The sequence below is a fragment of the Saccopteryx leptura genome, chromosome 6 (assembly GCF_036850995.1).
Source record: "Saccopteryx leptura isolate mSacLep1 chromosome 6, mSacLep1_pri_phased_curated, whole genome shotgun sequence".
NCBI lineage: Eukaryota > Metazoa > Chordata > Mammalia > Chiroptera > Emballonuridae > Saccopteryx > Saccopteryx leptura.
In genome coordinates, this window is record NC_089508.1 from 87,812,909 (window position 1) to 87,840,297 (window position 27,389).

The window sequence follows — 27,389 nt, forward strand, 5'->3', positions numbered from 1 at the left end:
GCTGAAATGACAACATTTTATCTCTCGGACTCTGGGGACTGGCTGGCACCTTCAAGCAGTTCCTCTGCTCCGTGTGAAGGTGGCAGCATCCACAGTCATCCAGGTCAGCTGGGCCAGGCTGTCCAGGAAGGCAGTTGCTCATGCCTGGCACAGTGGAGAGGGACCAGCTGGCACGCTGGGCTCTGCTGGGGTTGCTGGGCCTTACCCTTTCCCTGTGGCCTCTTCACTTTCTCCCGCTGGCCAGGGAGCTGGACTTCTTGCATATGGGGCCTTGAAGTTTCCAAAGAGAGCACACAAGTGAAAGCTACTAGCCCTTTTTAAGGCCTAGGACTGCCACATTTCTGCTGCTTTCTGTTGGCTAAAGCAATTCCCAGGGCTGGGCTGGATTCATTACTGCACAGGGCGTGAGGAGGGCCATGCAAGGGCACGAATATGAAGAGACCTGGTTCTCTGGGGCTGTCTTCAGACTCTATTGCAGTTACGTCAGTCTTCGGTCATTCTGTTTTTTGTGTGCTAAGTCCAGTCCTTTTTCTACTATACTACATTCTTTTTTTTTCCTCATTACATCTTTTCTTCTCTTTAGTAGGACATCTCCTTGGCTCTTTACCAAGCCTTCCCCAGCATCTCCGGGGAAGAATCCAGGAAATACATTTCTATCCCTGTGGCCCTTACTTTCCCAGTGACTATGGTATCATGTAGGAGGTTCAGTTACCCTGCTGGAGAGCACATGTACCCTAAACCACCCTGAGGACACTATTGTAACCATAAAAGCACACAGAGTCTGTAGCTGGGCTGCCCAGGTTGGGCTCATGGCTCTGCCACTTAACCTTGCCATTCCTCTGTTTCCTCATCTGTAAAAAGGAGGATGATAACAATGCCACCAATTCCTAAAAGTTGCTTGGAGGAGTAAATGAATTATTATCTGTAAAAGTACTCAGAACATTGGACACAGTAAAACCAGAGTGTTAGCTGCTATTCCCTAGGTCACCATCCTAGAGCTCATCTTGTTGGACTCGCTGCAGATACAGTGCTGATGGAGAGGAAGCAAGGCAGAAACACTGTGTAAGGAATACTATGTGCACGTCCTACCTACGTGCTGCACAGACTCCTGGGAGACCGAGTCCCAGAGATCAGTATAGCTCTGAAACGTGATATTATTATTGTTACTCAGAGTCACTTTAAAACACAGCAGAAATTAGTCAGCGTAGCTCTGCCTTTGTTTCCCCTCCCACATCATCCATTACCTGACAGCCATAACTGATTCCCCACAGTGTACAAGGCCTATTCTTAGCCTTTGCCGTATTCCTATCATCAGTCTTTTATTTCCTCAGTGTCGTTCCATTGTTTTAAAGAAAAAAAGAGCAAGAAGTGATTCTTTACAAATAATGATCTGAATTTTGTCTTTTTGTCTTGGAAATGAAAGGGCAATGTGAGGCATATAGATATCATCAGCTTTGAGAAAAGAGTTATGGTAGAAACTGGAGACCAAGGTCTCAAGGATGTTGCTAAGTAACCAGTGGCTTCTGGCTGAATGAGAAATCTTGGTTCTGTCTGAATTAAGTTTTTCAGGCGAGAGGTGCTCTGGCTATTCTGATATCTTCTGGAATTTCAGTAGCATCCTCTAATCTCACTAACTCTGTTCCTTATTTGAAGGGTGTATGTGTCTAGTGAGGGTTGGGGCAAGTGGCTTACTTCCCCATCCTTCTTGGTGGTGGGTACCTTGCTGGTGGTGGGTCATTATAGCCATGCCACCATATCTGGTCTAATATCAGACTTAGAACTATAAGAGAATGGAGAACGATAGCTGAGAACAAATAAGCCTGCTCCCACCTGGCAGGTACTCTTCTGAGAAGAAATCTCAGGAAGAAAACCTCAATACAGAAAGATGACATACAGAGCCCAGTGTGTCCGCTCATTCTATCTATCAAACCCTGTTGCATTAACCAAAATTCAGAGCCATGAGAAGAATATGACCCCAGCCACTAAACGGGGTTGGAACATTCCATAGTATCCCTGTGGCTGACCAATCAATTCCAGGATAGTTTATCATCCTTTCTTAGTTCAACTCCAGCCTAGGAGACTTAAGAGACCTAACTCATTCAGTCCAGGGACTCATCGACATGTGGCCTTCTAACTAGGATGGGTCAAGGAGTCCAGTTTCCAGTAAAATCAGCTGTTTAACTCAAACCTTAAAGGGTGGCCCAAGTCAGAGCAGCTTTTGGAAAGGAAGATGTATTAGCTGAAGGAGTGATAAGAGGTTTGACTTGGGAGGCACAAGTAGGTACCCTAAACGTCCCAAAAACAGAGATTCCTGCGCTGAAGGTGAAAAGCCAGTTTGTAAGAGATGCTTGGGAGAAGGTGCTTTAATTAGAAAGCCTTTTCTGAATAGACAGTGTCTTCCCACTCCTAGGTCCCTTTGGTGGTATTCAAAAGAGAAAAAGAAATTGCCAGGAAGCTGGAGTTTGATGGCCTGTATATCACGGAACAGCCATCCGAGGATGACATCAAGGGACAATGGGACCGTTTGGTAATCAACACACCGTAAGTATCCCCCCGCCCCCAAGCCTTCTTAGCCTTGGTTTCCTCTCTGGTAATAGAGGGATGAGAATACCACCTCCTGTAGTCTGGGAGTGCTGCTTGGCCCAGTGCCTCCCACGTGGCATGCATCAAGCTCTTAGTCACTTCCTTTCCCTAACTTCAAAAAATGGCCATCAGCATGCATGAAGGTAATGCTCTCGTGCTGGTGTGTTCACAGTCGTGAAAGTGAGAGTCGTGAGAGAACGTTCAGAAAGAAAAATAAAGAAATGGGGCTAGATAGGCAAACAAAGGTGACTGTGTAGAAACTCTGAGCTGTGACAATTAAATTATGCACATCTAAAAGCAACAGCCTTGACCCTCTAGAAGAAGAAACTTGCTCCTTATCTGAAGACAGACAAACCGAGAGAGGCAGTTCTACAAAGGTACCACTGAGCTTTTGTAAGTCGTCCCTAGAAAGGGAAGACTCTTCCCTTGGCGGGGGGGGAGTTAGCATGCAAATCTAAAGCCAGTCCCTACCAGTTTCTTCAAATAAAGAGGAGGGATCAAGCTTTGTTTCTGACACTTCATTATGGTACAGAAATTTTGGATGCTATTAAATAATTTAATTCTTGGGTAAGCTCTCTGCAATTATCAGTAGTGCTTGTGCCTGTGGCACAAGATGATATGGCCAGTAAAGGCAGTTCAGTTTCCAGACAGTTTCCTAAGGAGATAATGAGACAAGAACACTAAAATGCCCAACAAGAATATCTGCTAAAACTTTTTTTGGAGTAGCTTAAATGTCCATAAGTAGGAAAATGCATAAATAAACAGATGTTTAAAATTTAAAAAAAAAAATTTTTTTTTAGTCAATTAGCCTTCAATTGTCTCACAATAATCATATCCTAGTACATGTAATACTTTATAATCTCTTCTTTTCAGTTAACTATATATCATGGAGCACTTTCTTTTTTAATATTTTTATCTTGTTAAATATACAGATAGAAGATATTAAATGCGTATGTATGTTTTAAAGCATAATAATAAATTGAACTACAAAGGTTAAAAGATGGAACACTGCAGAAAGCTTCCAGGCCCCAGATGTTATGGTCCTTCTTGGTCCTCTCCCCAACCCCAGCTCTCTACTCTCCTGACATCAGTGGTATTCACTTTTTGCTTTATAATTTTTCCACATAGGTGTATGTCCCTAGAGTGTTTCATTTTTACTATTTTTGAACTGTATATAAATGAAATCATATTTTGTGTCTCATACTGCCATTTGAATGATTCGTTCAGGGCTATTTGAGAACTCACCTATGCTGATGTGTGTAGCCACAGTTTTGTCATTTTCAAAACACACATATGAGTATATTATTGCATCTTTATCCATTTTCCTGACAATGAACATTTCAAGTGTTCTCAGTTTCTGGCTATTACAAATAGTGCTACAGTGAACATTTTTATGACTCGTGAACAAGTCAGTTTCTCCAGTGTAGAGACCAGGAGAAAAATTTGCTGAATACTAGAACATGCAAATGTCTGTCCCAATTACTTTCCAACCAGCACTGCATGAGAGTTCCTGCTCCTCTCTCCCCTTGTCAGCACTATTTATCCTCAGATAGTTTTGCTAACCTGATAGGTGAGCAATAGAATCTCATTGTGGATTTCCGATTTCTAAAGAGATTGAGAATCTTATATTATTTTTCTTGACCATTCATATATAGCTATATCATTTATTTATGCACTTCCCTTCTGAAGTTCCTTTAGTCTACCCCACATTGTAAGGAATATTACCAAGTAAAAATATGTTTTCTACCTTCAAGGAGCTTACAGATGTAGTCAGGGGACAAAAATACTCAGACCAAATAAGATCATCTGTGGAAGGGTCTTAGCCAAAGCCTTCAGTCATTGGCCAGTCACCATTGGTGGAATTTTCCACTTATAACAAAATGTGAGCAAGGCTGAGTTGCATGTTATGGACCACTTTTATAAAGGATTTAAGAGAAAGGAGATAACAGTGTGGACAGAGGAAGGCTGGCTTGGTTTTGATTTTCCTTCGTTTTGTTTATTTTAGATTCTAAATGCAACACATAAAAAATCAAGTAGCAGAAAAATGCACAAAGAAGAAAGTCAACATAATTATTTCCATCACCCCAATGAGTAGTTTTTTCTAGTTTACACTATACACCCAGTATTTGTTCTTAATGTTTGTCATTTGGATGCTTAAGACAAAGGAACTGCTTTGATTATTTAAAAAATATTTTTAAAGATTGCCGTCATATATGGGAAAAGTGGTATTTGCTCAGGGTTATTCTTTTGAGGGGTCCATGAATAGGGGGAGGCCCTCACTTCCTCCCCACCAACTTGGGTGATATCTAAATATGAGTTCCAAATCCAACAAGAATGACTCAAGGAAGAGAAAACAGAAGTAAGAATGCATATGCCGAGGGCCAGCAGTGTCTCGGCTGCAATCTAGCCTCACAAGAAACCCTCCCTGGAAGGATCAATCATTCTGCAGAGGAACAGAACATACTTTAAATTGTTTTTGCCAGCATATCTGAAAATGACAATTCTTTCTTGACTTTAACAATAGAAAACTACTTGCAGTGGAACTAGTAAATGCTACCAGGCAGAAGAAAGAAGATCCCTCTGGGGGGTTAGGGATGGGATGCTTTAGGAAACCACCTCTACAGGAAAGAGGGATCTAATTCCCTGAGGAAATCAGACCCCACAGGAGCTATGTGAGAACAGAGAAGAGAGTAGAAGAGCACTCTGGTTTAGCAAAACCCTATAGAAATTAAATAAAGGGGATTCCCAAACTGGAAACTTTATGTATTTAGGGACCTTGTCTACACGTTGCCCCATTGATGCCCCAGCTACTGACATAAACTAGGTACTCAATGGATGAAGGTTAAATGTATGTGTTTCCTGCAAGGTTCTGTTTCTACTTAACACTGGGATCCATAAACATATATCTCTTTCTGTCTTATCTTGTCATCACAATCCCTGGCTCTTAACTGTAACTTTAAATAGAAAATGCAGTGTCTTTCTAAATGTTTCAGAAGTCAGTACAAAGTAGTGAGACCATAAATCAGTCCCGTGGTGACTCTGAACTTCAATCAAGTCCTGACTCTTCAATGAACAGGACAAAAACCACAGGGATCACACGTCCAGACACTCAAACTGCAATTTCTTGATGTGCTTTGCCTTGATGTTAAGAAACCCTCTTTTTCATTTTCTTTTTTCAGATCTTTTCCTAATAACTACTGGGACAAGTTTGTAAAGAGAAAGGTATGCCTTGTCAGTGGGGGTGAGTTCCACAACCACCAAGGAAATGTAATAGGTTTTAAGGTTTCTGTTTACAAATATGAATACATTTGACGTTACTTTTGTGATGGTTTCTCAGAAGAGTAAGTCACAGAGGGGTTTAAGTGAACACATGTTGGTGTTTGGCTTCACGCCTATACTCATCTGCCTTAAACAGCTTAACACGGTTATTGTGTCCTGCATAGGAGCATTTTTCTCCCCTCCAAAAGATATTGCCTTTTTCATTTCTGTTTTCTCTGGGGGGTTATTTTTTTTCTCCTTATTTTCCTCTTGCATTTTGAATCATGTCTTTATCAACCCCTTGGAAGACCCTAGAGTGTAGTAGACCTCAGAAGACATTGGGCTAGAGAAAACATGTGACATGTGGTCCAGAATACACTGGGCTAGAGGAAACATATGACGTGTGGCCCAGAAGACACTGGGCTAGAGGAAACATGTGACATGTGGCCTGACCTCACCCTGTCATCCTTTTTGCTTTAGGTGATAAACAAGTATGGGGATCTCTATGGAGCGGAACGCATTGCTGAACTCCTGGGTTTGGACAAAAACGCCCTTGACTTTAGCCCGGTAGAAGAGACCAAAGCAGAAGCCGCCTCTCTGTTGTCATGGTACAGAGTTTAGGGGTTAAAATCCACAGTCTGACTAAAGTAGACCCTTTGATTTATTTCTCCAGCCCTTTTCAGGGGCTGAAGGGAAAAATCTCAATCAGATCTTTGTTCTCTCAGGCTCTGGTCTGGCTTAGGATTCCCCTCTAGACTCTAACATACTGGGAGAGCACCGCTTTGAAAAATGTGAGGGCCTATCAGCTTCTAGGCCTGAGAGAGCTGAAAGAGAAAGACTAATTAGAATTCCAGGCTGGGTGATTCTACCAGTCTCGGTCTCACGGGGACCACCTCCAATTTGATGCCGCTCAGAGCCATATTTAGATTATTAAACCCAAGAGGGGAAAAGAACTTAATTTTTGCTTTTATTAAACACTTAACTAAAGCCTGACATTTATATGTTTTTAATTTATTTGTCCCCCTTTAGGCTAAGTTCCATTGACATGAAGTACCACATCTGGAAGCTGGGAGTTGTTTTTACTGACAACGTAAGTATGGCATCTGGAAACAAGATTTCTATGCCCTGGGTCAGGGATGTCATTAGATGTCACAGAGAGAGGTTAGGGAGCATGCCCAGAAAGGCTCAGGGACACACCTCTCTTGTGCAACAGTGTAAGACATGTGGGGTTCCGCTTGGCAAACCTTAGGCCAGTTCACAGCGCCTCAGCATCTGAACACCCTCTAGCCTCACTTTCCCAAAGATGAGGAAAAATGGTTCAGTGAGCACTTCAGGAGGCATGGATGCCTGAAAATTGCGTTCTTCCATTTCCACAGTCCTTTCTCTACCTTGCCTGGTACACCACCATGTCGGTCCTGGGCCACTACAACAACTTCTTCTTCGCCGCTCATCTGCTGGACATTGCCATGGGCTTCAAGACCCTGCGGACCATCCTATCATCTGTAACTCATAACGGCAAACAGGTATTGGGTTCACACTGAATCACACTGATACAGAACAGCATGCACCCAGATACGGGAAATCAAAGAACCAAAACAGGTAGTACAGCGAGTGCACGATGGGCAGGTATGTGTCCATGCATAATACCCCTTTCTTGCCAAAACACTTTAACAGAGATTGTTTTTGTAAAATTGTAGCCAATTCAAAATAATCGTGTGGAGGTTCCTCACAAAATTAAATAGAGAACTGTCATAAGATCCAGCAACACACTTCTGGGTATATGTGCAAAGGAAGTGAAATCAGGATCTTGAAGAGAAATCCACACCCCCATGTTCATTGCAGCATTATTCACAAAAGCCAAAATATGGAAACAGCCTAAGTGTCCATCAGTGGAAAAACATATAAAGAAAATATATACTGCTCACAAAAATTAGGGGATATTTCAAAATGAATATAAAGTGATTAAAAAAAGAAGCATTGGCCCTGGCCGGTTGGCTCAATGGTAGAGTGTCGGCCTGGCGTGCAGAAGTCCTGGGTTCGATTCCCGGCCAGGGCACACAGGAGAAGCGCCCATCTGCTTCTCCACCCCTCCCCTTCTCCTTCCTCTCTGTCTCTCTCTTCCCCTCCCGCAGCCAAGGCTCCATTGGAGCAAAGATGGCCCGGGCGCTGGGGATGGCTCCTTGGCTTCTGCCCCAGGCGCCAGAGTGGCTCTGGTCGCAACAGAGCGACACCCTGGAGGGGCAGAGCATTGCCCCCTGGTGGGCAGAGCGTTGCCCCCTGGTAGGCATGCCGGGTGGATCCCGGTCGGGTGCATGCGGGAGTCTGTCTGACTGTCTCTCCCCGTTTCCAGCTTCAGAAAATTACAAAAAAAAAAAAAAAAAAAGCATTTATTTATTATTTTTTAAAAAAAGAAGCATTTGATTTTTTTAAATTAAACAAGAACATCAGAAAAGCAAATGACAAGTCAAAGAAAGTTAAATTATGCAAATGAGATGCAAAACCAACTTTTATTTCATTGGTGAAAATGCACTATACAAAAGGTTGAAAGTACTGGAGTGTCTGCACGTTCCCTGACCCCCTAATTTTTGTGAGCAGTGTATTTATACACACACACACACACACACACACATAATGAAATATCATTTAGCCATAAAAAAGGAAATCCTGCCATTTGTAACAACATGGACGGACTGGTTGTATACCTTAAAAAGTACATAAAGATCCCAACCAGAAAATAAATCAGGTTGATCTTTGTTCTAAAATGGAAGTGCTAGACCATCAGGTGTTAGGCTGTATTAGATCATTAGGTATTTCTTCCAGGCTTCCGGTGGTAGCAATGGTCAGTGTTTCTTGTTTGGGTTGGTGGAGAAAAGCACGAAGGAAAGCTAGAGAGAGAAATTTCCTGCCACATACAAGAAGCTCAAGTTTGGGAGGTGCTAACAGAACCTGTGATGTAGATGCTGGCTTCTGGTTAAATGCTTCCTTATAGGCGCCTGGGAGAAGGGGCACTGTGTATTTTTACAGGCACACCTTGGGAAATTTTATCCTATAAAGGGCAATGCTTCCCAGTGTGATCTGTCAAATGGCAATTCTGTGTGTTCTTTTAGAATTATTTTCTTCCCCTTTACTCAGATAGTGAAACTTCAGTTTTTATTGATTTAACTCAACTGCATTAAGACTGTAACTTAAATGGAAAGTTTAAACAATGAATTTTTTATATGGCCTTGCTGAATAAACAGTAGCAAGATTTTTTTAAAATGTGTCCAGCCTGTGCCATGTGCCAGGTACTGTGACAGGTTCACAGCTACTTTTATATAGTAGATGTTATGCCCACTTGAAAGAAAAGAGCTGGGACTCAGAGAGGCTGTGTCTCACCAAGACCACACAGCCACTAGGCGTCAGGACTGGCTTATTTCCCCTTGGATGCGAAGCCCCGGTTCTTCCTGGTTTTTTGAACACCAGTTGGTTCTGTGAGCTCTGCTATCTGAGGTTAGGTAAGTTACCATTCATTGTTCAAGTCGCTGAGTATGTGTCTTCTGCTACTTATCTGAGCCCCAGATCCACCCCTCTGTGTGGTTCCTGGAGGGCACAGGTTTTATCTTATTGATCATCATAGGTCCTGGTCAGCACCTGCCCCTCATACAGGCCAGAGGGGCAGGTCCTGTGTGCTCCTTATCTATGGTACCCCCTAAAGCCAGGAAATGAACATGCCCTATGACCCCTGCAGAGGTCCTGGGCAGATACCTTGGTTCTGAGAAATGTCACTTTACTCAACCATCGTAAGTAATTCTTAGAGTAACTTCAGTGCTGTGACAATTTTCTAGTTCATGGTTATGTGTGACATAGTGCAATGTAGGGACACCTACCAATCCAAAGAACCTTTGGTTTCTTTAGAAGTGGCGTTAGAATAGAAGCTACGTCATGAAAGTTGAGGTACCTGCTCTCTCTGAAAGAACAGTGACTCTCCTCCTGGCACCTTCACTATTCAATCCTGAAATCCTTTGTAGTTTACACAAGCCCAGTTCGATACCCAGGGATTAGTCTGCTCCGGCCATAAGGAAATACAGACTGGGTGGCTTAAACAGGAGACATTCCCTCTCAGTTCTGGAGGCTGGAAGTCCAAGCTCAAGGGGTGGGTAGGCCGGCTTTCTCCGAGGCCTCTCTGCGACTCTCCCCTGGCTGCCGCTGGTTGCTTTGCCACTTGATCATTCCCTCTGCGCCTGCAGCTCTCTGCTCTCTCTGTGTCTGAATCTCCTCTTATAGGAGAACTAGTTAGGTTGGAGTAGGGCCTGCTCTAACAGCCTCATTTTAATGTAATTACCTCTTTAAAGGCCCTGTCTCCAAAGTCACATTCTGAGGTGCTGGAGGTAAAGGCTTCAACATAGGAATTGGGCGCGGGGACACAATATAGTCCATAATACGCCATCATTAGTCTTGTCTCCCAATAGCCCATTTCTATCTATAATCTCCTCTTTCCCCTTCCTCCCCTGCTCAGCCTTGTCTCCCTGGCTTCCTTGGAATCACCCGTGAACATTTCAAGGTGGAGGAGACCCACCTCTTCTCTCTCTCTCCCCTCCCAGCTGGTTGAGACCCACCTTCTTCTCTCTCTCTCCCCTCACAGCTGGTTGAGACCCACCTTCTTCTCTCTCTCTCCCCTCCCAGCTGGTTGAGACCCACCTCTTCTCTCTCCCCTCCCAGCTGGTTGAGACCCACCTCTTCTCTCTCTCTCCCCTCCCAGCTGGTTGAGACCCACCTCTTCTCTCTCCCCTCCCAGCTGGTTGAGACCCACCTCTTCTCTCTCTCTCCCCTCCCAGCTGGTTGAGACCCACCTCTTCTCTCTCTCTCCCCTCCCAGCTGGTGTTGACTGTCGGTCTCCTGGCCGTGGTGGTTTATCTCTACACCGTGGTGGCTTTCAACTTCTTCCGCAAGTTCTACAACAAGAGCGAGGATGACGACGAGCCCGATATGAAGTGTGATGACATGATGACAGTAAGAGCCCTCTCAGGCTGGCCACCTGGTGACCCGTCTTTGTTGGGAAAGAAGGGATGTAGGTGGTTTGGGGAGCTAAGAGCAGAACAGAGGAGAGTCTAGTTGTCTCGTTCAAAGGGGAAGTGTCCTAGGGAGACACTAGTGAGGGCAGAGGGTGTCATGAGCACTCACCTAAGGCTACGTGGAAAGAGAAGCAGGCCACAACGTAGGCCACTGGTCATTCATTGTTCATCTATACTTGTTTGTGGAAAAGATGTGAAAACTTCTAAGTGTGAATAAACCTGTACCTAAATTCATGGAAGGCAGGCTTTTGATTCCTTGAGGGTTGGCACAGAGTCCCATGAATCTGGTTCTCAGTTTATTTCAGCCAGCCAGCAGGGGTTTTTCAGCCACCATAGTCTGAAAAAAAATGTAACAGCAGTAGGATCAGATCGGGTGGCCCAGCAGGAGAGAAGGACACAGCTTAGGGTGAGCGAGCACAGCTGCAGGAAGCAACCCTGTAGTCTATGGTGACCAGATGTCAGGGAAAGAACGCGAGTCAAAGATGCGTGACAGTGGACTGTCCCAGCCTGTAGTCATTTCTCTAGAAAATGGGTAAGACTTCTTGGCTAAAACTCTCCAGTGCTTTCTTGGGGCAGCACCCTCATGTGACAGCAACACTACAGTTGCCAGAGCACCAGCGGGACCAGCACCATCTCCATTTACCAGGTGTAAGACTGCTTTTTCCTCTGGACCTACCCCATCCAGGCAGGAGGAGAGATGGAGGGTGCTGCTCCGTGAGCCAGTGCCCAGACGCCTGTACCTAGCCACACATGTGGCATGCAAGGAAAGAAAGTCTAGTCTCCAAGATGCTGCAAGAATTCCTGATCTGCCAGGTGTAAGGAGAATGTAGGAGAAGTAGGAGAGGTCCCTCCCCGGAGGCTGCAGCCTGGCCTGACCCTTTTAAGATTAAATGAGTAAAAACTAACATCTGGCATGTGCCATACTCATCAAGGTTGGAAGGTCTTTTAACTTAAATATACCTTAAATGGATTTTCTTGTATCAAAAAGTTCAAAACTTTTTAAAAAATGAGTAAAAATTATCATTTAAAAGCTAAATTTAGGCTCTGGCCAGTTTACTCAGCAGTAGAGTGTCAACCCAGTGTATAGTAGAAGTCCTGGGTTCGATTCCCAGTCAGAGCACACAGGAGAGGTGACCATCTGCTTCTCCTCTCCCTCCCCGCCTTTTTTCTCTCTCTCTCCTCTTCCCACAGCCATGGCTCATTAATTTGAGCACATTGGCCCTGAGCATTGAGGATGGCTCTGTGGAGCCTCCAACTCAGGTGCTAAAAAATAGCTCGGTTGTGAGCATAGTCCCAGATGGGGTTGCCAGGTGGATCCCAGTTGCGGTGCATGCAGGAGTCTATTTCCCCTACCTCACTTTAAAAATAAATAAATAAATAAATCTCAAATGTAACATCAGTCTTTCCCTCCTGGTGGACACCAAACTGACCAGAGGGTTTAGTCTATTTCCCCTACTCTCACTGAAAATACATACATACATACACATACATACATATATTTAACAACAGTCTTTCTCTCCTTAACAAACCGACCAGAGGGTGTAGTGGAGGGCCAGTAGCAACAGGAGCACTGATGTCATTGAAGAGCACCCTTCCCCTGGTCAGGGCTACCATACTTTGATCTAATTAAATGAATGATCTGACCATCTTGCTAAAAACAAAATTCTGCAACGTTTACCTGAACTGACGTTATTTTTCTGGTCTAGTGTTACCTGTTCCACATGTATGTGGGCGTGAGAGCTGGAGGCGGCATCGGCGATGAAATCGAAGACCCTGCCGGTGATCCTTACGAAATGTACCGCATTGTCTTTGACATCACCTTTTTCTTCTTTGTCATTGTCATCTTGCTGGCCATCATTCAAGGTATGGTTGCCAGTTATGTTAAGTATGAACAGGGCTTGATCTAGTTCTCTTCCTACATCTACAGCCTAATTGTTTTATGCATTCATTCATTTGTTAATTCAACAGTTATTGAGCATTTTTCATATATGAGGCCTTGCCTATATATAAAGCCAAAGATTCACCCAGGCACTGGGACAGCTCACCTCATTTTATTGTGCTTCAAAAATGTTGCATTTTTTCCAAATTGAAGTCAAGACCTTCTACCAGCAAAGGGATCATGAAGCGCTGTATTGAGACTTACTGTACTGTAGGGGTCTGGAACCAAACCCACAATATCTCTGAGGTCTGCCTCTATAAGCAATGAGAGTCCTTATAGACTTATACTCCTTATAGTCCCGTTCCCACCACTCCCACTTTGAACTGACCGCTACCTGTCTGTTCTGCTTCCTGGACACCTCCTGGGTCTAGTCCTGGCAACAGCCTCCTGACTCCCATCCTCCTCATTTTCCTCCCAGGCAGTGAGGCGGGGAAGGAGCACAGAGAGGAGCTATGAGCATGTAACAGGTTTTCTCTTGTTTTTGGAAGAGGGGTACTGATATTTATTCAATAGCTTGTCAGGAATTAGAGGAATGTGATGAATTTAGTTGAGTCATGGGCAGTGGTTTTCAACCACCAGTTGATGGACCAGTCCAGTCCGTCATAAATTTTATGTCTATAATCACTGGGTCTGTAATCATTATACAATATCAGGATGATTAACTCTTTTGAAGACTGGCACAAAATTTCTGGTGGACCAATGGTTGAAAACGACTGAATGGTACATGTAATATCTACGTGCAAGTGTTGAGGACTAAGAGGCAGTTAAATGTATAGGTCTTTCGAGGAACAAGTCAGGAATGAAATAATAAATACATGTAAAATAAATAGAAACAAATACAAAAGAAAATAAATAGAAATGAGACCCATTGTGGTAGTAAAGATGTTGGTGTAGAGATTTCCCAGAAAGAAAAGTAAAGAAACTGAGGAAGAACCCTGAGACACATCAGTGCTTAAGGGGCTAGCAGAGGGATAGCCCAACGGGAAGACAGATAATGAATGGCTGACAAAATAGAAGGGGGCGGGACACTAGGAGAGGGGCAGTTGCCAGGAGCCAGTAGTTAGAACCTAATGCAGAAAGGTGAAGAGGAACAATGAGAACTGGTTAGCCAGTATGCAGCATTTGAAAACACAAGTGTTTTTTTTTAGTTTTGTTTTCACTGAATAGTTCAGCTTGATGATTGACGTTTTTATGAAACAGAGTAGCCTCTGCCATTTCTTCTATCATTCCTCTACCCTGAACCACCAAACAGATTATTTAAAACACTTATCTGTCTTTATATTTAAACTTCTAGGTCTTATTATTGATGCTTTTGGGGAGCTAAGAGACCAGCAGGAACAAGTACGAGAAGATATGGAGGTAAGGTGCTTCTAACTACTCATTCCAACCCTATTTTTGTATCTCACAGCCAATGAACCTATTTTAAACAATAGGTTCTGCTATTACTTTAGACCAGCCCTAGGCCAAATTACCAATAGAACTTGTTTCTGCCTGATCAGGAGGTGGTGCAGTGGATAGAGCATCAGACTGGGACACGGAGGACCCAGGTTCAAAACCCCAAGGTCGCTGGCTTGAGCACAGGCTCATCACCTTGAACGCAGGGTCGATGGCTTGAGCCTAGGATCATAGACATGACCCCATGATCGCTGGCTTGAGCAAGGGGTCACTCAGTCTGCTCTAGCCTCCCAGTCCAGGTACATATGAGAAAGCAGTCAATGAAAAACTAAGGTGCCACAACGGAGGATTTATGCTTATCTCTCTCCCTTCCTGTCTGTGTGTCCCTATCTGTCCCTCTCTCTCTCTCTCTCAAAAAAAAACCAAAAAAACTTGTTTCTCATTCCTGTCTCTTCTCGGTGCCTTCTACCAGCTCTGGGCATTTAGTGCCCCACCCTCTGTGTTCTGCATTATTCCATACCCCTCCTGCCTCCACCGTGTCCCACACTTGAACAGGTGCTGGAGGTGTGGTCCTATGGAGTAGATGACTAAGCTTGAAGCATTTGAGAGAGAGACATTTTCCAGTGTCTCTGAATTCAAGCAGATATCACCACCCTTCTCCCACCTGCCTGTAAGGCCGTGCCCACTAATGCCTGTACTGCTTCTGTTCTTTTCCTAGACTAAATGTTTCATCTGTGGGATTGGCAATGACTACTTTGACACGACCCCTCATGGTTTCGAAACACATACATTACAAGAGCACAACTTAGCCAACTACTTGTGAGTACTCTCTGGTCTGTGGAGGTGAGGGGCAGGGGCAAAGTCAACAATGAAGTCATCTAAGTCAGTCTCTGCTGATGCCGTTTTCTCCTATGTCTCTGAAAACTAGAGTCAGTTAGGAAAGAACTTCCAGGCGTCCCCATGAGTGCGTATCTTTGTCCACACACCCTGCCCCTCCCACTATTCACAGATGTGTGTTGTGGGCTGTTCCTCTCTGAGCAAAGCTCAGTCCCTCAACCTGGGATCGGAGGCCATTCTGTCCTAAGGTCACATAGCTCCAGTCATTTTTCTTTCTTTACTGGAATTTCCTGATACTTTTTAAAATCCAAAACAAATCAGAAGTCTGTGGCCCCACGTTTACTTACAGCTGTTACGCTGCTTCTTTCTTTCCCTGGCGCCCCCACAAAGCTTGCAAAGCGTCCGTGCTCACCATCTCCAGTTTTCCTGTCCCATTCTCCTGCGTGCCCTCTCCAGGTGCCCTTTCTCCCACCACCTCTGTGCCCTCTCCGGCAGGCCTTCCCCCCACCACCTCTGTGCCCTCTCCAGGTGCCCTTCCTCCCACCACCTCACCTCTATTCTTGTCAAGGTGGCCAGTGACCCCACATGTTGCTGGATCCCGTGGTGAATTTCCAGGCTTCCCAGGGTCCGTTCTCTCCTAGTAGTACAGACTCCATGAGCGTGGGAGGCTTAGGGATGAGTTTTCACACTGTTCTATCCTAGCACCGAAGGCCTGGCGCCCAGTAGGCAAATAACACATATTTTACTCTAAGGTAAAGCATTCACTCAAGAACAAGTTAATTCAGAGCCTATTATGTGCCTATGAAACTTGTAATTCACAGAATTTATAGAGAATAGAGATACCTGACAATTCAGATTCTCTAAGTGATCACTTGTTAGGAAAAAAACCCAAAACTGCTCATCTCTGCTCCTTGGTCTAGCTCTTCCCTTCCGTGTCTACATTGTATTTAGAAAATCGCAATATTTTTTTAAAATGGAACAAACATAACGGGAAAGGTGTTATTGTTAAAGAGAAGGAGCAAAAACTATATCTTGCTAGTTTAAGAATTTCTTAAGACAAAAACAAAAGTGTTTTTAAAAAAACTTTGGGCCCTGGCCGGTTGGCTCAGTGGTAGAGTGTCAGCCTGGCATGCAGGAGTCCCAGGTTCAATTCCCGGCCAGAGCACACAGGAGAAGCACCCATCTGCTTCTCCACCCCTCCCCCTCTCCTTCCTCTCTGTCTCTCTCTTCCCCTCCCGCAGCCGGGGCTCCATTGGAGCAAAGTTGGCCCGGGTGCTGAGGATGGCTCTGCCTCAGGCGCTGGAATGGCTCTGGTTGCAACAGAGCAACGCCCCAGATGGGCAGAGCATCGCCCCCTGGTGGGCATGCCAGGTGGGATCCCGGTCAGGCGCATGCGGGAGTCTGTCTGACTGTCTCCCCGTTTCCAACTTCAGAAAAATTAAATAAATAAATAAATAACTTTGGCAAGCTCTGGCTGGCTGGGCTCAGTGGCAGAGCATCGGCCAGGTGTGTGGAAGTCCTGGGTTCGATTGCTAGTCAGGGCATACAGGAGAAGTGCCCATCTGCTTCTTCACCCTTCCCCCTCTCCTTTCTCTCTATCTCTCTTTTCTCCTCCTGCAGCCAAGGCTCCATTGGAGCAAAGTTTCCCCAAGCGCGGAGGATGGCTCCATGGCCTCCAACTGAGGCACTAGAATGGCTTAAGTTGCAACAGAGCATCGCCCCCTAGTGGGCGTGCTGGGTGGATCCCAGTTGGGTGCATGTGAGAGTCTGTCTCTGCCTTCCCAATTCTCACTTCAGAAAAATATAAATAAATAAATAACGCTTAAAATAATAACTTTGACCTACTCTTCCTCAAGCTTGAGTAGTCATCACTGTTCATTCTCATTAAGAGAGTTTGCATTAATGGAGGTAATCAAAGTGGATGTCCTCTAAAAGGTGAGCACATGGCCATTTGTCAGGACCAGTGAATAGAGAACAGTGAAAAGGTTATCTGGAATGGGACCCCCTTCTACGTATTCCTCTAGCCTTCTATATAATAATAGTCTTGTTTGTTTGTTTATCTCTGTGCCCCTCTACCAGCGAGCTTGAGGGGAAAGAACCCATCTTATTCATGTTTGAAATTCCCCCCATACTAACAGTGCTCTCTCAAATAAATATGCTAGGAAAGGAATAATGTCCTATATGCCTGTTCTCAAACAAGGTAAGATATTGGCCATGCCTTGGAAAAAGGGGGAAGGAAACATATATTTATAGCTTGTATTATGGGCCACAATCTGAAGCTATAAACCTAAGGATACCCCAGAGAATTCAAAATTTTAGGCTCAGGATCTCCCCACCCTCAGAAGAGTGTTAATTCTACTTGCTCTTTCTTCCCAACAGCCTCACAGTCCTTTTCCTGAAGGGCATGAGACGGCTCCCTGGGAGCTGTCTCTCTGGTCAGGCAAGCGAGCGGAGAGCTCAGCCTCCCGGGATCCTGGGTGTTCCAGACAATCACTCAGACCCATCACAGCTGGAGCAAGTGACACCACACTGGCATTTCTCAGTTGCCTACAGTAAAAACAAAACTGCACTTCCGGAAGAATCAGAGCAATTTAAATACTTTCCAAAAACTCCATATCCTTGAGACACACATATAATTTCAATTCTACATTTTTATTAGATGATAAATTGGCCTACACACAATTATACAGGAAGAGTTTGGGTTACCATTTTATTGTTTCAAAGATTATTTTTAAACAATAAAATGGTAGCAAAAATGCTTCTTCACAACTGAGCTTAGCTCATGATTTGAGGATGGTAAAAAGGGACCGCTCCTAATGAAAGGCTAATTTTGAGATTAATGTGTATTAGAAAATGATGGTGTGTCATCATGCCACATTTCCCCTATTTGGAAAGGCCTGGGAGACCACGTGATACTAAATAACACATTTGAACCCCCTTTCTGGTTTCTTTGATGAAATGAAATTAGATTTCCTAACTGAAGTATCTAATACTGTCTTTTTCTTATTTATTTTACTTTTTTTCCTTGTTCCAGGTTCTTCCTAATGTATCTGATTAACAAAGATGAAACAGAGCACACAGGTCAGGTGAGAAGAAAAAGTCTGATTAAGAACCATACCCCATTTTAGAGCTTCCTTTTCCTATGTCTCAAGAATCAGTGGAGCACGGCTGTTTGAAAAGGGCAGATGATCCCATCAGTCTCTTCCATGCCTTTTCCCACTGCTTTCTGTACGATTCTCCAATCCCTGTGTGACTTCAGAAGCCGAAATCCTAAGGCAACTCCAATCCATTCCATAAGACCTCCTGGTTATCCTTCCCAACAAACCCTGACATATCTCTAAACCTTTGTGGTTACTGCTTCAGAGTAAAATAGCTGGAGGCTGGGGGAGCATTATAGAGAAAGAAAACAGCTGAGTGGATGGCGATGACCAGGAGAATCAGAGTAAAATGCTGTGAGAGGCGTCATGAGAAAGATAACCTTATGTGTGAGTGACACAGGGATGCGGAGGGGTGAGAGTATGAATGAAGGTATGTCTTAGTATGAAAAAGAAATGTAAAGACAGAAGAACATGGGAGGAAAGAGCAGGTTGTCACAAATTTAACCACCACTGATTTGTAGGAGTGCTTCACAGCTCAAACATTTTCAGAGAGAGGCGGTCGGTTTTCGGATCTTGCTTCAGCACTCCAGGCCCCTGGCCTAAGGTAGCCCCGCCCTCCCTGTGCCCTCATTGCGCAGTCTTCTGCCAATCACAAATGACATGGAGTCAGCCCGTTGCTACCTCTTTAAGTACTTTTAGTGGTGATCACTGAGTTGGTTTCAGTGTTGGGGGGGAGGGGGGGGAGCAGAGGCAGTGGGAAGAAACTTCTTGCTCTGAAAATGGCTGAGACTAGAACAAGAACGAACGTGCCTTCTGAGCCTCATGTAAATCACATCAGTATTCCCACAGGGTAAACACACAGAACAAAATCAGAGCTGTAGTTTACTGCGGTGTAAAAAGAAGTGCCTTTTCCCTCGTTATTTCAGGAATCTTATGTCTGGAAGATGTACCAGGAAAGGTGCTGGGATTTCTTCCCAGCTGGGGACTGCTTTCGGAAACAGTATGAAGATCAGCTTGGATAGGTCTGAATGAAAGTGACTCCATGCTTCTGGACTGTCAACTTAAAGCGAAATTAAAATCTTTCTTTTACACTTCTGCAACATTTTTGAAGGTGACATTTTCTAAATGTCTCCCTTACAACAAGAAAGTGTTTGTTAAAAATCTGTATAAAAACAAACCCAGAAAGAAGCCACCAAAAAAAAAAAATCTGTGTGGTATTTTGGAATTAATTTGGCTTTTTGTGCCTAATGGACATACCCTGTGGGAGATGACCTTTCAAACTGTTAAATCAAGGACGCTAGTTGAATACCTTCAAGTTTCTCAGTTCTAATATAACTTGTTTGCTGGGATGGCATCCTTGAGAAAAGGACTGAAAATATGAGGTCTTGAATGCATAATACATGAAATGCCATGTGGCAGTACCTACTGGTGACTCATGGTCTGAACTCTAAAACAATCATTTTAACTGCAGTCTAATTTTTCCCATGGTACTTGCTAGTGAATGTACCCAGAATCAGCTTGAAAAGCTTTAAGCAGTTAAAAGAAATAGAAAACAAAGCAACCAGCCAACACTTTGTCGACACTGAAATATCGATTAAGTGCCTTAAAAACCTCTCTAGATGTAGCTATGCAAGTTTTTTATGTTTATGTTCCAGTTGAACAGTTCCATTAAATAGTTGTGTTGATCTTCTGTCTTTAAGAAAATGCACTGGAAGGTTATTCATACAATCTTTTTTTTCAGTAACAGCTTATCAATAGCTGTTATTAGAAGAAAAGTACTGTACTGAAAACTCAGAAAAATCTCAATCTTATGTCAAATTGAGTAATGCTTTCTGGTCCCTGTAAGTAGTGGAGCTGCTCTGTTTAGGAGGATCTCCCTCACTGAGAGGAAGTCCCAGTGCAATAAAGTAATACCTGCCAGTCCGTGGTTGGCCTCTTGTAATGCACCACCACTCCTGGGCGGTTCGTTCCTCAACCACCCTGTCACCGCAGGGAAACGGGGCGCGAAACAAAGGCCTAACACCCCACACAAAGAAGAAAAAGACTCCGTGGACCAGCACTGGTTTATTTTGGCCAAATCGTGCCTTTTGCTCGCTCTGTTCTTCCAGCAGCAGCGCTCGCTTCGCTGTCAACAGGGAGGGAAGGGGCTGGAAGCAGGAAGCAAGCACCAGAATGTCCCCTGCCCTTATCGAGTCTCTTAGGGCACTAAGCCAGAGAAAGACGCAAGGAGCCTCTGAAATGGGTGCTTTTGGGTGTTGTCACACAGAGGTAAGTGCTCTCAGCAGTGAGGGGAAGCCTGGCTTGGGGCATGCTCAGAAGTCAGCGGCTCTTCCAGGACGGCCTTGGGCTGCCCTTCCCTACAAGGCAACCAGAATTGGCCTCAGGCACTTTTTTTCATATTCTTTCTCTTTTTCTGCTTCTTTTTCTTCTTTTATTAGGAAATCATGCTGTCCAACCAGTCTTCAAGCTCTTCCTCGGTAACATTTTTTGATGTGCTTGGTTGCTCAGATTGCACAGTCTTTTCTTCCGTCACAGATGGTTTTGCGAGAACTAGGGAAACAAAAGCCACGTTAACAAGGTCACATTAGTCCCAAGATCGAGGCTTAGAGCTTCCCTGCGGTTATTTTGCTTACAGCAAGGGGAAATGTTCTAATATTGTTCCTCTTTCCTAAGAAGATATAATAATATCTAAACAAATTAATAAATAGGGTAGAGATTTGCTCCTCTATTTATTCTCAAGTTAAATTTCACAGTTCACTTGTTTTTTAAAAGGACCAACAGCTCAATTCTCTTTTACTATTGTAGCAACCCTGGAAAGTCATTAAAGGTTCTCAAATGCAGTAGAAGGCTGGGCGGCCGCCTCGTCCTCTCCATGTAAGGCAGGCCGCCATCGCGCAGAACATGCACAGATGAGGTCTTCTTCCTTTCTGAAAACTGAGCTCAGAATAGCAAGCGAGACGCAGGCAGAGCTGGCTAACTGGCCTGCTGAGACAGTCAATTAAAAGGTCTGGGGCTGCAAGGCTGAGGGCTAGGAGTATCTTAATGCCTTTTTAAAGCACAAGTTCAATTTGCAGCCCCAGGTTGCATGTCGCAATCAGGCAGGTAGCAGCTCTGGAAGCCTGTGAGAGTGAGTGAGAGGAATGCTGTCAGGAAGGTCAGCTCGGGCAGCGCAGCTGTGAGCACAGAAATAGGTGTCAGTGGACAAGGCCAGGTCGATGTCAGACACCAGTGGAGATGTGTGCGGATGTGACGTGGGAGAGGCTGTTCTCACAAAAACACCAGCATCAAGAAGATAGATAGGGAATAATATGAAAACCATACCTTTTTCTTCTGGGGCCACCACCTCCCGGTCCTTCTCCGATTCCAGGTCCCGCGGAGTCTGGCCTGGTGAGATGTCATCTCCCGCTTTTACAGGCACATCTAAATTAAGCAGCAGATCTAATTCTTCTTCCAAATGGTCTGCTGCTGACTGCAATGGGGAAGTGGGTTTCTGGGGACCCTTTGAAGGGGCCGGTCCTGGGCCACCTCTCCCCAGGTACAGGGGGCAGCCAACAGCTGCAGACTGCAGCTCAGACGTGGATCCCTTTCCTCCAGGCCCTGGTGGCCCTCTTAACTGCATGCCCAATCCCGTGCCTTCACCATTTCTCTTTGGTTTCACTTGAGGAAGCTCTAAAGGAAGGGCGGTCTGAAAGAGAATAAGTGAGTTGAAGATTGGGTCCCGCCACATTTGCGCAAGCAGAAACAAAAGCTAAACAAAGCATCAAACTCCGCGGAGTAGGAAACAATTCAGACAGGAAGATTACAAAGGGGCCCCGGGTTCGGGCCTGCCACAGCACCCTTCCTCACTGTGTGGGGTGGACGTGGGAGACCTCACTGGAACTCAGAGCGCTGCCCCTGCCGCTCCGCCCACTCAGCTCTGCACTAACTCAGAGTTGACAGCCAAAGGGCCGTGCTTCTCTCAGGCCTGAGAAAGAACGGTACCACAGGTCTACTACAGTGTATACTTAAACCTGTGATGAGATTTAGACTTCCGTGAAAGGACTGAGAATTACCAAATCAGATCTGTTCCCTGTTCTTAAAAGCACTAATATAAAGGTTAGGGGCAAATTCATCAAAAAGAAAAGACTGACTGACTTTCAGTATTGAGTAAAAAATGCCAGACATGAAAGAAAACATACTATTTATATTGCATTTGTAAAAAGCTAAAAACAGGCAAACTGATCTTTAGTATTAGAAGTCCGGACAGTGGTTTTAGGGAAATGGTGACTCAGGGGGAGGGGCGGAGTGGCTTCCGGAGCGCTGGCAATGTTCTGATTCTTATTTGGATGCTAGGCCCATGCTTGTAAATACTATCCATGCACGGGCTTTTCTGTCTCTGTTATAATTTACTGAAAGGAAAAACGCCCCAGGTGGTGGTGATGCAGAGCTGAGGCTGAGACCCCCTGTTCTGCAGGGAGTCCTGGGGTGACCAGCATGGCACCAGCGTGGACAGGCTGAGCATGAGTTCAGCGGCTGGCAGCACCGTCCTCTGTTTGTACAGTTAAGCATCCGGAGCAGATCCAATTTTCTAATAACCCTTCAGGGCGTTTAGGACAGTATGACTACACACACAAACTCAGCTGCTCCTCCGTTGCTGTCAGTGTGCCGTGCGAAACTGGGATGAGGCCCTGTATTCTAATCCTAAAATCATTCAGTTTCCAAGTGTCTGGAACTGGGTGTCTGGCATCGTTTTATTTACCTCCCTGGGGGGTTCTCATGTGCAAACATAGTTGCGAATAACTGCTGTCCATCGTGGCACAGAGGACAGGAGGGGGATTTTAAAACAATTTAGCCAGGTTTTCGACGTTACTGCAGTTATTCCATACCTTTCCTCAAATGCTCACAACATTTCCTATCTCTCTCCTGACTCCTGGTCCCCCATCACCTTCATCTCAGTGGCTCCCATGTGTCTGTCAACCATTCCTCATTGTGTGGGACCAAACCAAGCCTCCAGACACGCAGCAAGAAAAGTAGCACTCTTCCCAGTCACTGAGACAAACACAGATGTCTCAGGGTGATTCCCCGTCAGGAGCAAATGCCACCCTCTCTCCTCCTCTGCCCGTCCCCCAAGCGTCCTCCTCCTCTGCCCGTCTCCTAAGCGTCCTCCTCCTCTGCCTTCCCCTAAGCGTCCTCCTCCTCTGCCTTCCCCTAAGCGTCCTCCTCCTCTGCCTTCCCCTAAGCGTCCTCCTCCTCTGCCTTCCCCTAAGCGTCCTCCTCCTCTGCCTTCCTCCAAGCGTCCTCCTCCTCTGCCTTCCCCTAAGCGTCCTCCTCCTCTGCCTTCCCCTAAGCGTCCTTCCTCCTCCTCTGCCTTCCTCCAAGCGTCCTCCTCCTCTGCCTTCCCCTAAGCGTCCTCCTCCTCTGCCCTTCCTCCAAGCGTCCTCCTCCTCTGCCTTCCCCTAAGCGTCCTCCTCCTCTGCCCTTCCCCTAAGCGTCCTCCTCCTCTGCCCTTCCCCTAAGCGTCCTCCTCCTCTGCCCCTCCCCTAAGCGTCCTCCTCCTCTGCCTTCCTCCAAGCGTCCTCCTCCTCTGCCTTCCTCCAAGCGTCCTTCCTCCTCCTCTGCCTTCCCCTAAGCGTCCTTCCTCCTCCTCTGCCTTCCCCTAAGCGTCCTCCTCCTCTGCCCTTCCCCTAAGCGTCCTCCTCTGCCCTTCCTCCAAGCGTCCTCCTCCTCTGCCCTTCCCCTAAGCGTCCTCCTCTGCCCTTCCCCTAAGCGTCCTCCTCCTCTGCCCTTCCCCTAAGCGTCCTCCTCCTCTGCCTTCCCCTAAGCGTCCTCCTCCTCTGCCCCTCCCCTAAGCGTCCTCCTCCTCTGCCTTCCCCCAAGCGTCCTCCTCCTCTGCCTTCCCCCAAGCGTCCTCCTCCTCTGCCTTCCCCTAAGCGTCCTTCCTCCTCCTCTGCCTTCCTCCAAGCGTCCTCCTCCTCTGCCCTTCCCCTAAGCGTCCTCCTCCTCTGCCTTCCCCTAAGCGTCCTCCTCCTCTGCCCTTCCCCTAAGCGTCCTCCTCCTCTGCCTTCCCCTAAGCGTCCTCCTCCTCTGCCTTCCTCCAAGCGTCCTCCTCCTCTGCCCCTCCCCTAAGCGTCCTCCTCCTCTGCCTTCCTCCAAGCGTCCTCCTCCTCTGCCTTCCCCTAAGCGTCCTCCTCCTCTGCCTTCCCCTAAGCGTCCTCCTCCTCTGCCCTTCCCTTAAGCGTCCTCCTCCTCTGCCCGTCCCCTAAGCGTCCTCCTCCTCTGCCCTTCCCCTAAGCGTCCTCCTCCTCTGCCTTCCTCCAAGCGTCCTCCTCCTCTGCCCTTCCCCTAAGCGTCCTCCTCCTCTGCCCCTCCCCTAAGCGTCCTCCTCCTCTGCCTTCCCCTAAGCGTCCTCCTCCTCTGCCCTTCCCCTAAGCGTCCTCCTCCTCTGCCCTTCCCCTAAGCGTCCTCCTCCTCTGCCTTCCCCTAAGCGTCCTCCTCCTCTGCCCTTCCCCTAAGCGTCCTCCTCCTCTGCCCTTCCCCTAAGCGTCCTCCTCCTCTGCCTTCCCCTAAGCGTCCTCCTCCTCTGCCCTTCCCCTAAGCGTCCTCCTCCTCTGCCCTTCCCCTAAGCGTCCTCCTCCTCTGCCCTTCCCCTAAGCGTCCTCCTCCTCTGCCCTTCCCCTAAGCGTTCTCCTCCTCTGCCTTCCTCCAAGCGTCCTCCTCCTCTGCCTTCCCCTAAGCGTCCTCCTCCTCTGCCCTTTCCCTAAGCGTCCTCCTCCTCTGCCTTCCCCTAAGCGTCCTCCTCCTCTGCCCTTCCCCTAAGCGTCCTCCTCCTCTGCCTTCCCCTAAGCGTCCTCCTCCTCTGCCCTTCCCCTAAGCGTCCTCCTCCTCTGCCCTTCCCCTAAGCGTCCTCCTCCTCTGCCCCTCCCCTAAGCGTCCTCCAGCCCTGAATTCTACTCGCTGCCCTAAATCTGAGACTAGTAAGTGCAACAGAAACGGCATCGCATTCAATTGCAGGGCAAAGTTGATTTTCGCTGCTGGGATTCTACTGAAAATTAGTACTGTCCAGGGTTTCACTTAAATTCAGTCGAGCCACAATTAAATTTTGAAGTTCTTTATATAGTACAGTCTTCGGCCTTTTCCTCACAAATGCCATCTTACATGGACATTTCCCAAACTTCTATTCCTGGCCCTTAATTCTGAATGGTAGATACAGTTCTATATCTGCTTGACTAACATTTTCACTTTGATATGTCAGAGGCACGTACCAGTGAGTTGCACAAGCTAAAAACCTAGAATATTTCTTTGCCTGCTCTCTCTCCATGTCACCAAGTCCTCTTAAATTTTTTTAAGTACCTCTTAGAAAAGTCCAATTCTTCATCATCTCTACCATCATCACCTAGTCCAGGCTACAGTATTACTCACTTGGACCTGTGCGATAGCCTCCTCTTTGCTTCCCCTCGTCTCTCTTCTTGTAAGTGCAGTTTAGCGGATAAACACACCTGCCCTAACCCCACAGTGCACTCACTCCATCCACAGCCAGCATGCTCTTGCTGCTGCCATTAGTAACAGTGTTGTTAATGCAGATCTGATTGGATCACTCTTCTCTAAATTCCAACTCAAGTGTTCTACTTTGGATCTCAGCTTACCTGTCACTTCTTCAGAAAATCCATTCCTAATCACACCAAAGTAGATCAGGTTCATTATTATATGATCTCATCGCCCACGGTGTTTTTCCTTCATAGCAGTTACCGCAATTTGTACATTTGTGTGATAATTTGACTAGCACCCATCTTTCCCAATAGATTAAGCTCCAGAGGGCAGGAACCATGTCTGTCTAATCAACCACTGACTATCCTTAGTACCCAACATAAATATTTTAAGAAAATACCAGCCAGACTTTATACTAGTACATTTCATTCAACTACATTACATTTTGAAATGTTTCAACTACAAATGTAAAAAAAAAAAAAAAAATTCATTCTCCCTTAAAACTTTACAAAATGCTTTATGAAAAAAGTTGAGTCTGAGACATCTCATTTTTCTTCTCCTGCCCCAATCCATACCCGCTTGAACGGGCCATTGGGTTTTTACCTGGACCAATTCAGCAGCAACATTGAGTCGGAGTGACAAAGGCAGTTCTTGAAGGGCTTGAACCAGTGATTCACAGTCCACATAAAATGCTGAATTCTATAAATAAATAAATAACATACATACATATACATATCTGTATTTCTGAGGATGAGTACATGTGACCTTTTAGAAATAAAAGAGATGAAGACGAAGTTAACTAAATAAATCTCCCACCCCCTGTAGTTACTTTCAGCTGGGAGTACATCTGATCATAAATCACACTCAATATGGTTATGTCTATTATCTCCACATTACGATGAGGAAAACCAAAAAGCAGCTTCTTGAGCCACAGCTCAAGCTGTCAGAGCAGCAGCAGGGGTGTGATTACCCACTGTCAAGAACGCACGGTAACCTGGAAACTGGATGCTCTTGCACGTATTAGGAAACTGAAAGAAAAGTAAGCATTCAATGAAATCACCTTCCTCAAATTCAGCCGGCGGACCTTTGGGAGGGGAGGGAAGAGCTGTCTAGACAGTGCGATGGGGTTGAGAGGCACAGCTGAAGGAGCCGTGAGACACCTGCTAATGAGAAAGCAGGTGGAAACTTACCGCTAGCAGGCAGCACGCTGTGTAAGGCCAACACTATAAATGGGACTTCTTTCCCATTTATAGAACCTCCCAAATTGACAGTATTTGAGAAAACATTCCAGGTTATCACATAACAGCTGCTGCTCAGTGCCCTGGCCATACAAGAGGAGGAACAAACTAAAAAGTGGTACAGTGACCTCACATTAGAGGTAACATCACTGGCTACCTCATTTACCAAGGACAGCCAGAGGCCCAGCCTGACCATGTCTTATTCTATAATCATTCACTTCAAGTTAGGAGGAAACCCAGGTTCATCCAGTTACATCTCAATTCCACTATAGGAATGTCTTGGGGAAATGAGTTTATGACTGAGGACAGAGAGCCAGTCATTCCTGGTGTGCTCAAGAAGAGCCCCAAAACTAAATCCAGACCCCCCCCCAACCCCTAATCCCCCAACAGCAGCACATGGAGATTGAGTGGAACAATGTGACTTTTCAACCACCCTGCTGAAATTTTCCGAAGGTGGCTAGCTAGCTCTTAGGTAAGCAAATTGGCAGCACCAATGCTGCCCCTTGTCCTGGAAAAGAGGAACTTA

At 45.8% G+C, this 27,389-nt stretch overlaps 2 protein-coding genes across 2 annotated transcripts in view; one reads left to right on the plus strand and one right to left on the minus strand.

Annotated features, from left to right (window-relative positions):
• Positions 1 to 20,081, plus strand: part of RYR3 (ryanodine receptor 3) — a 605,631-nt gene extending 585,550 nt beyond the window's left edge. The window contains 11 exon segments of the mRNA XM_066388565.1: positions 2,411 to 2,541; positions 5,763 to 5,805; positions 6,322 to 6,449; positions 6,871 to 6,931; positions 7,218 to 7,364; positions 10,696 to 10,830; positions 12,599 to 12,755; positions 14,126 to 14,190; positions 14,945 to 15,045; positions 18,098 to 18,149; positions 19,088 to 20,081. Of these exon segments, the coding sequence (XP_066244662.1) occupies positions 2,411 to 2,541; positions 5,763 to 5,805; positions 6,322 to 6,449; positions 6,871 to 6,931; positions 7,218 to 7,364; positions 10,696 to 10,830; positions 12,599 to 12,755; positions 14,126 to 14,190; positions 14,945 to 15,045; positions 18,098 to 18,149; positions 19,088 to 19,183 (1,116 nt within the window). The 3' untranslated portion in view covers positions 19,184 to 20,081.
• A 129-nt stretch (positions 20,082 to 20,210) lies between these two features.
• Positions 20,211 to 27,389, minus strand: part of AVEN (apoptosis and caspase activation inhibitor) — a 219,285-nt gene continuing 212,106 nt past the window's right edge. Inside the window, exons 4-6 of the mRNA XM_066342706.1 lie at positions 26,229 to 26,324; positions 21,483 to 21,846; positions 20,211 to 20,711 (exon numbers count right to left, since the gene is read on the minus strand). Coding sequence (XP_066198803.1) covers positions 20,596 to 20,711; positions 21,483 to 21,846; positions 26,229 to 26,324 — 576 coding nt within the window. The 3' untranslated portion in view covers positions 20,211 to 20,595. The remainder of the gene's footprint in view (positions 20,712 to 21,482; positions 21,847 to 26,228; positions 26,325 to 27,389) is intronic.